Raw genomic sequence first — 9,421 nt, forward strand, 5'->3', positions numbered from 1 at the left:
CAAAGAACACAGATGTTTTATGGTGACGCGTGTGTATCACGGGGTTTGATCTGGGTGAAGCACAGACAAAATTGCACTTGTCACATAAACACTATTTCCCGGTAAACAGCAGCGTGTCTCCAATCAAAGATTTCTGAAGTTCTGACACACAGAACCTTTCTGCTGTTTATCCCTGGGAAATGGAAGTGACAAGCCTGGAAAATGCCATGTATTCTCAGTGACATTTACTGCAAGACAGGTGGTGTTGCAGGGTGTGAAGAGCTGTACTCTTAACAGAGCAAAAGCATCCTTCAGGTGCAGGATTCCGGCAGCCGTTCCCTGCTGTCACACAATCCCAGCCTGTCCAGTGGGACCCTCCCACCCAACTGGGCTGCTGGGAGACAGGTCCGACAGCACCAACTCACTGCTCCAGGGCTGGAAGGAGCCCACTGCACCCACCGAGCAAAGAAACGATTGTCTTTCCCTTGTCTGAGTTCCACAAAAGTACTTTGGGTTCTTTTTGCTCATTAGTAAACACAGAGTTAAATCATCTGGGGGATCTGCAGGAAGAGGTGATTTAAAGGCCAATTCCTCTTTAGTCAAACAAATACTAACTTACTAAACCTGTATTTTCTCCTATCGTATAAATAGTGCCTGTTTTTAAGGCTACACCACAATGTTTTAGCCTTGAAACATTCATACAGTACTAATGCTGTAACAGTAAGAGCTTACTGAGGTTATTTACGCTACGACATGGGGACCAATCCATAACAAACAGGGTACGAACATCACCGGAGTGAACACAGAGAGCCCTGGGCTGCCCCTCACACAGCAGCTTTTCCCTAGACACCAGACTGCGTCACCAAACCGACAGCCACGGCAAGCATTCGGTTTGGTCATTCCACACCCACTAAGACAGGATGCACAGGGACACCAACCCTCCTTGTCTCAGCCGAGGGGGAAATAGCATCCTGCAGTGGGGCTCGGGTGGCATTTTAGAGCACAAGAAAAGGTGTTGTCACCGGTTACCCAGTTCTGCTACTGCTGCTCAACCCACTCCCCCCACGTTTCTGGTTCACAAACGGAGCGCGAGGGCACGGCCCCATTGTTACAGAGTGATTAAAAGCTTCTGCAGAGAGTCTGCAAGAATGAAAAATAATGCGTCACCCCCCCAGGTGGGGGGTGTGTTTCCCCCAGAAAACACCCGAGGGATCAGAAAGACAAAGCCGACAGTCCAAGCACAGAGAAGCGGGCACAGCTCACGGGCACGAGAACATGATAAACTGAAACTTAAAGTAATGTTAGTGTTTCCTCTCCCTTCATGTGAGATCAAGGTGGCTCTGGGGTTCTACAACATTTTGCAGTACGGTTTAACAGAGAGAGACAGACAGTAGTGGCTATAGTGTATTCAAATTGCCACTAATCACTGTGGCACCTCGAGAATTAGCGATTATTGCAGCCACGCAAAATAAAAAGAGAGTGTACTTTCTACGCAATTTACAGAGCGCAGGAAGAAATCGCTTCATTACCAGGCTTAATAAAAAGCCTGGCAGTGGTGCAATTGTAGCAGAAGACTCTTGCAAATCAAAGTGGTTTTTCTTTTAAAAACAGAATTAGTGATAATCCATTAAAGTGGATTTTAAAGTGAATTTTAAAGTGCTTTTAAGTGGAAATTGTTTTTTTTTTAATCTACTGAAACTAGATGGTCTAACCAAGGGTCTGAAGCATTGAGAACATTCAGTTGTCAGCAGACGGGAGTAGCAAGGCACGCTCACACCAGAGCGACAGACAGAGATTGGTCGCATGTACGTGTACACTTAGAGGAACATAAGCAATGCAGCACCATGATCTTCTCTGAGGAAGCTCCGCTTGGAGAAGCAATTTATTTTTTGCTGCTTTTGATTGGGACGTGTGTTCCCTTCACGTTGAGGGTTTCCACAGAAGTTCTGGGCTGTCTGGAATCCGCGATTGCCAGTGGTTTCTCTCTGGAACAAACAACAACAACCATCACGACCTCCATACGGGGAGGGGAACATCCCCTGCGGTCGTTACGTGTGCAGGGGTGCGGTTGTGTTAGCTGCGAGATGGGCTCGACCTTCCCTCCACAACTGCTTTGGTTGTTACCACCACGGAGCTGGGCTGTATCCTCAGGACAGAGGCTCTGCTGGGGAGCTCCTGCATTAACAGATCAAACTCCTCGTTCACGGAATCCCAGACTGGTGGGGTTGGAAGTGGCCTCTGGGGAACATCCAGTCCAACCCCCTGCTAGAGCAGGCTCACCAGAGCAGGGTGCCCAGGACGGCATCCAGGCAGGTTTGGGATCTCTCCAGAGCAGGGGACTTCACCACCTCTCTGGCAGCCTGCCAGGGCTCTGCTACCCTCACAGCAAAGAAGTGTCTCCTCCTGGTCAGGTGGAGCTTCCTGGGTTCCAGTTTGTCCCACTGCCCCTTGTCCTGTTGCTGGGCACCACTGAGAAGAGCCTGGCCCATCCTCCTGACCACCGCCCCCACCCCATAGTTATTGATCAGCATTGATGAGATCCCCATCAGATTCCTACGCAGACATTTGGATTTTAGGATTAGAAGTGGTCTCCTCTGAAACCTAACCCTGAGGACAGGGGGTGTCTCCAGCTCCAGGGAAGGTGTCTTTCCTCTTACAGAAAAGAGGAGATCAGCCTCCGTAAGGATTATGCCTTAATGCAACTAACCCGGGTTTAGCCTGGTGGGGGCAGCTCCCCACTGGTTGAGTCAAGGGCACTGGCAGATTTCTCTAGAGAAAACACTCCTCATTTAGCCAATCGATTTGTTAAGTCATTTTCAAAGTCAAAAATCCTGCGTTTCTTCCAGATTTCCCTAACAAAACCCTGCCTTACTGTTCACTGTGGCGTCACGAGGAAAGGAGGATCACAACGTGCCGTGTCTCCTCAGGCTGCCAACAAGCACTGTGTTGTCATTCTGCTGTTAGTATCCCCGTGGTCTGCCTGGAAACTATTTTTACCTTCTTAATCCACCTTCCTTGGGTACGTGATGAATACTTCGGTACTTTGGCGCTTCCAGATGGCATCTAGTTCTGGACGGCTTGAACTTCATGATCTCTTTCTGCCACTCTTCGTCAAAGGTCTGGGCCTCAGCTGAAAAACAACCGTTACTTCTAATAAAAGCACATGAGATCCAAAAAAGACGTCAGGAAAACGAGGTATTTCGATCAGTGCTTTTTAAACCTGGGCCTGGCTCTCCCCATGGCCCACAAACTGTTTCTAGGGGATCTGTAGCAGACAGCTAGAAGGTTGCTGCCAGTGGACTTAAGTTTGGGAGATAAATCACCACCTGAATGTCACCGTGTTGTAATAGTATTTTAACTACCATCTCTTAAATATGTATTTAACATCGGCCACAAACACCCAGCACAGCGTAGAATTCTGTTCAAAGTTTCTTTAAAACCCTGAAGTATCAATAAAAACACTTTCATATCTGACCAGCTGTTGTACAAACACGAGCTGCATTGTAACGCGACATTCTCAGGTCAAACCGCTTACTTTAAGTTCTCCAAACTTTTATCAGATAAGGAAATCTGATTTGCAGCCTTTCAGCCCGTCTGAAAGCACAGGCCCTTTTAAGGGGGCTCAAGCCAGAACTTCAATATGAAGCAACAGCGCACAGCCCCCTGGAGAGCGGCACGCAAAGACCTGCCTTCGTCCAGGTTGATGAACTCTTGGTTCAGTTCTTCATCACCAGTCTTGTTGTTCCTGGATTTTTTAATGACGTGAGCACGATCATGAATGTGGTGACCGATGGCCATTTTCTCCAGCCCGCTTTCGGAATCCTTAAGTGCTTTTCTCGTCTCCTTAACCTGTAACAAAAAAGGGAACTAAGTCTCCTTCCCACCGAAAAAAGGAGTTTTTAAAACTCCAGTTGCCTTCTCACAGGTTTGGTATAGTTCTTTGGAAGAAGTTGGGATTTATGGCCTTTTCCCATTGTCTCATTTACTGTGCTGGCTGAAAACACCCCCCAAAGCACTGATCACGTCTGTTTTCTTTTTGCTGACAGACAGGAAGATTAGACAAGAACCTAAAAGCTTCTGAAGTGACGGAGACACTGGATATTAATTGTTGGGGGGGAAAAACACCAGCCTCATCTAAATATACTACATGCAGACAAGTCTTCAACGCTCCCCTTGACAACAGGTCAAGGAACAGCCGACGCCAACGTTCTCAGCAGCGACAGCTCACTACTAGGTTGTCGTGTTGACTGGCTTGAAACCCAGGCAACCACTTATCGCCCCACTTGTAGGTGTATTATTAGAACCTTCTTGATAACCGAGTGTCTGCTTGAGCTTGAACACGTCCCTCCGCCAGCCCCGCTCAGCAGCCTTTACTGCTCACGTATAGGCTTACACGAACCCAGCGTCAGGGGTCAAATTCAAATTTCTCGGCAGAATTAGAGGCGACAGCTGCGAGGAAGTCAAGGAAAGGGCATCCTCGGCTGCAGCGTTACGTAAGCGTTGCAAAGGGGCGATTTGAAGCTGTATGTTGTACAAATAGGCTGCCTCTCGCTAGCTTGTATTTTAGACAGAATTTTAAGCGTACAGGAGGATTAATTATAGCAAGAGAAAGACATCGGAGCCCGCGCTGACGAATCAGCTGTTCTGGCGCTCAGTTTTTCCACTCTGCGAGAGGCATATGATTTATTTAGGTGTGTACTTAGAAGCACACAAATTACAAGGAAGGAAACAGCCCTTCAGCCTAAGCAGCCTTTAATAGAGAGCAGCACTGACACAGACGTGTATTTTCCTAAATTAGAAGGGTAACTGTCTCCAGCAAAAAGAACCTGGAGGAAACCCTGGTGTGGTGCAGATGAGCTTTGATTCTGACAATTACACCCCAGTGCTACTTACACCTCCTGGAGCCGTGCGTGTCTGAGCTGAGGCCTGGAAAACTTTGGGTGGTTCATCACCTATTTTGGAGTACGTCATCACAGAGGAGGAGCGGAACGTGTGCGCATCTGGATGGACGGACAGATCATCCTGCAAGCAATGTCGACTGCTGGTTAATCAAAGTTAAAACTGTGGATAACAGGAACTAATTACATTGAGATCATCTTATTGCTGTGAAAGAGAATATCCCTCTGAAAGATTAACCCTCAGTCCTGGCACCACAGAAACAGCCTGATGAGAAGAGACCACGGTGTTTGATACATCTTGCTCCTGTCCTGTCCTTGTCCAGCCACAGGTCTGGCCATGCCAGCAAACACAACAACAAATAAAATGCATGGGCAGCAATAACGCTTCGGTGTTTGCCCTGGCACAGCAGAGTTTAGTCACGAGGATACAAGCTGTAACACCAGTCTTGCTTCACACAGCATGGAACAGGGTGTGTAAGGAGTTCCGGTGAAGCAGGACTTGAGCAGCAAGGGTCACAAGCTGTTTTACAAGGCCAGAGAAACACAGGAGATAGAGAGTGACAGTGACCAGACACCACTGTGATCTTCAGAGAGGGGGAAGAAAACCACAGCACTAAAAATGAAACCAGAGGAAAGTTTATACACAGGGTGGCATTAAGGTGTTGGCGGTTTTGTTGGGTTCAAGGGTCCAGCAACGCTTTAAACTGCTCCTTCGCTGAAGGTGTTGGCTCTGGCAACAGCCAGAGAGCAGATAACTTCGAGCAGCTCTGACCTCAGAGAATCAAGGGTCCAGTTAAAATCCTGTGGTTAGCGAATAACCAGTGACAGCACAGAGTTATAACCACCACACAGCCAGGGGAAAATAAAAAATTCTTCCTATCATCTGCTTGAGACTTTGTTCTGGCAGGACTTTCTGAGCAACATTTTACACTGTCATTCTTCAACACCACTTTAGAAAAAATTTTTTAAAACTTACAAATTTCCTCTGCATTTCCAGCATACTGTTCCTCATGTTCGACATCATCCTGTCCATGGCAAAAAAAGGCCCCCCAAAATCCTCATCCTGCTAAAAGACAAGACATGAAAATTAAAGCCCAGTCTCCAGGTCTGGGGCTGGCTCCTCACATGTGTTTAATGCAAATCGGACCATCACCAAAGCGTTCAGACCGCAATTCGCACACACAGACAAGCCAAAATGCATCTTCTGAAATGAAAAACTGGAAGCCAGCGTGAGGAGTTTGTTACGCTGGAGATACTGGAGAGACAGAAGGGAAAGATTTGACCCTCTCAGATTGTCTGTTATGCAAATCCCCTAATGCATAGCGGACCCCGCTGAATACGCAGCCCAGCAGACACAGCAGTTCCAAAAGGGCAGCGTGGAAAAATCAGAGAACCGTAACTGGGCATTTTAATGACTTGCTGTTATAGACGTAGTCAACAAAACATCCATTATTGTTATGACAGCAGAAGCTCCAGGGCTGCACCAGGACAGACACCAAGAAAAGGTTTACATGCACCAGTCTGCAGCTGATGGCACACACTGACCGCAGGTATGATCTAACAGAATTAAATTTAAATAAATGCATTTAAAGAGCTATGTACCTGAAAGTTTAAAAATAAAACCTGCACTTTAAGCACAAAACTAAGTAAAATTCAGGTATAGAAAAACCTTTATTTCCTGAGTAGCAAGAAATCGATTCCTTAGAATCACAAGATCATTTACATTGGAAGACCTTTAAGATCTTCGAGTCCAACGGTTACCCCAGCACCACTAAGGGCTATCAAAACCTCTGGGCGATAGTTACAGACAATTTAGGGCATCAAATGTCGGTAACTCCAGAAAACTGCCTTCTGCAGGTCGAGATCCGTACGCTGGGTGATGACACAGCATGGTCGTCAGCTGTGCCTATGGAATTACGTGCCACAGGTTGGGGCAGGGGAGGCAAACCATCGCCTGGACAGTTACTAGCAAAGAACTTTGATGAGCTGATACACTTTTTGCATCCAGCAAGTTGCCAGTTTATGTCTCTAGAAGAGGTAATTAAATATGTGATACCTTTGGACCTGCAGACGCAAAGACCCATCTGACTTGTGCTTGCTCTGCAAGTAAGGGCCACTCTCCGAGCTACGGGTTTGAGTTTGAGGACTTTTCAAAGTCTTCCAAAGGAAGCAAAAAGCTGCACGAGGGCCATAACTTATTTCTCCTCAGGTCCTTTTTACAGATGTCTTACATGATATTCCAGACCCCCAACAAACTACAGCCAAAAAACCATTCCAAGCCCAGTTTCAGTGGAAATTCTGTCTCCAGAAGCTGCCCTGTCTTAGCCAAGGAGGAACTTTTCCAGTCTTGGTATCAGTGTGTTTAGTCTACCCCAGCATTTGTATTTAGTAAGGAAACAAAACCATCAAAAATCCCTCTTGAATATATAGTTCAATATATCAAAACACCAACAAAAGCAGTTTGTGCGCGCAGCGAGAGCAGCCCCTGTCCATGCTTTAGTTGCACAGCCAACCCCAGCAAGAGCTACCAGGATTAGTGCTCCTGGGATACAAACCACTCGACCAAAGCCTGCGAAGGGCATGAGGGAGAAGCTTGGTGCCTGCAAGAAAAGGACCAATATCTTTTAGTTCTACCTGTTGTCAGACACAGCACGAGTAACTTTCATGTACAGCACTTCCACGGGGCGCTTCTGTACAGAGCAGGGGATATTGAACGTTCCCCATCAAATAAAACCAGTCACTTGAGGACTTTGGCAATTTGTAGTGTGCTAAACGATGCAATACTTCTATATAGAGGAGATGCATTTATACCAGTGATATCGGAGAGCAAGAGCTGTCACCACCTTTACCAAGTCCTATGAATAAGTAGGTACTGAAGCACTTGAATTGAGAAACCACTATATACCACAGTAACCTCGCTACTAAAATGACTTAAAGCACAGCGCAGTGCTTCAGAGACCACTCACTGCTCTGAAAACACTTGTGCCACAGAACACCATCGCTGGAAGTCGAGCAAAATCAACAAATCCAGAGTCCCTTTAATGTAGATTGATGTAACTGAATTTCAGAAGGCTGGCTTAGGATTTTAGTGCTGAAAAAAGTCAGTGATGCAGCCGACCTCTTCACAAGCCCTCTCTGTATTCCAAGAGATGAATGTAGATATAAAAGGGATTTCTCTAAAATATCTATACAGCCCTTGAGACAAACAAAGCGCAGTCGAACTTGTCCGCAGTTCCAGAGGTCACTGCAAAGAAGTTCTAGGTACATCTATCAACATATACAGAGAACCAGCCGAGGAGAAACGCCCCATGAGCAAGTTATATTCTCCAGCAGCTGTATAAATAGCTGCAGCTATAAACCCCGGCAAATGCAGTTCCTGTTTGACCAGCTGATACTGGATATCCCTCTGACAGGGCAGCGAGGTGCTGGAAAACACGCTGATGTTTCCAGGAAACTGAGAGTGGAGAGTTCCATAAAAGCCTTCCTAAAGAAAGACCAGTGGGACAGAAGAACCAAACACTTCACAATAGCTTTAAGGACCGAAGGAGGAATTACCCGGTTCTTGAACACTTTTATGAACTTTCGGATGCAGCTCTGTCTAATACACAGTGATGGAAAAGAGCATTATACGTGTTTCTTCTATATATATCAAGTGCAAAAGAATATCCTCAGGACTAAAGTTGCTAGTCATAAGAAGTTTACAGGCCCTTTGTTTTATAACATGTACTATAAGCTGTTGCTAGCTGCCTGATATACAGGACAATCCGATCTGCAAACAAAACTCAGTGGCAGGATCTCTTGAGAGGTTTTACCCCACTCCTCCTCCTCCATCCCTCCCTCCAAGAGGCTAAAAACTGATGGAGCAAACCTGCTTGAGAAAGGAAGAGCAGTTTCAGACGTGAATGCTGTGTTGCTGCACCTTTTGAGTTGCGGCAACAAATTCGGTTCATTGTAAAGCAGTTTCAGGTGTGACACGGTTTAAACATGGACTGACAATGCCAGTAACAAGTATGGGTAATTTTAACAAAGGTATTTTACGTGGTAGTAAAGGTATCCATCTTTTCCTGCACAAAAACCTGATTATTTTAAGTGTTTGAATCATTAAAAGTCATTTGAGACTCCTGCAAGGCTCAAGTCATCAGTGTGGAGTCTTCAGTGACATCTGACAGCTCTTAGGAGAAACCTGAGGAACATCAAAAGATACTGAAAGATTTTAGCAGTGCAGATTTCTTTTGTCCTTATCAAAATAACACAGCCCTCTTGTCCCTTCAGCTGCGTTCTGTGACCAGAGGAAGGTTTTCTGTGCCTCACATTTACTCCTCGCTGCCCAGAACAAGGGACATGAACCCCTAAGGTTTGACACGTTCTTTTCTAAAGGAAAAAGAAGTCTGATCCATTTTTAGGAACCACTGAACTACAGCCCAAGACTCTGCTTCAGTGGAGGAAAGATCACACCCTCGTTAGACCCGGCAGCATCTATATTTGAAACTACCTGGCAACGCCTGAGCAGGGAGGAAGGATCTGGCAGTTGCCCTTTTGATTGG

At 46.2% G+C, this 9,421-nt stretch overlaps 1 protein-coding gene across 1 annotated transcript in view; it reads right to left on the reverse strand.

The window, feature by feature from the left end:
• Positions 1–1,861: 1,861 nt before the first annotated feature.
• Positions 1,862–9,421, reverse strand: part of MLF1 (myeloid leukemia factor 1) — an 8,664-nt gene continuing 1,104 nt past the window's right edge. The window contains exons 2-6 of the mRNA XM_010133073.1: positions 5,854–5,943; positions 4,873–5,001; positions 3,669–3,828; positions 2,977–3,109; positions 1,862–1,964 (exon numbers count right to left, since the gene is read on the reverse strand). Of these exons, the coding sequence (XP_010131375.1) occupies positions 1,862–1,964; positions 2,977–3,109; positions 3,669–3,828; positions 4,873–5,001; positions 5,854–5,943 (615 nt within the window). The remainder of the gene's footprint in view (positions 1,965–2,976; positions 3,110–3,668; positions 3,829–4,872; positions 5,002–5,853; positions 5,944–9,421) is intronic.

Source organism: Buceros rhinoceros, unplaced genomic scaffold (assembly GCF_000710305.1).
Source record: "Buceros rhinoceros silvestris isolate BGI_N320 unplaced genomic scaffold, ASM71030v1 scaffold33893, whole genome shotgun sequence".
NCBI classification, from domain to species: domain Eukaryota; kingdom Metazoa; phylum Chordata; class Aves; order Bucerotiformes; family Bucerotidae; genus Buceros; species Buceros rhinoceros.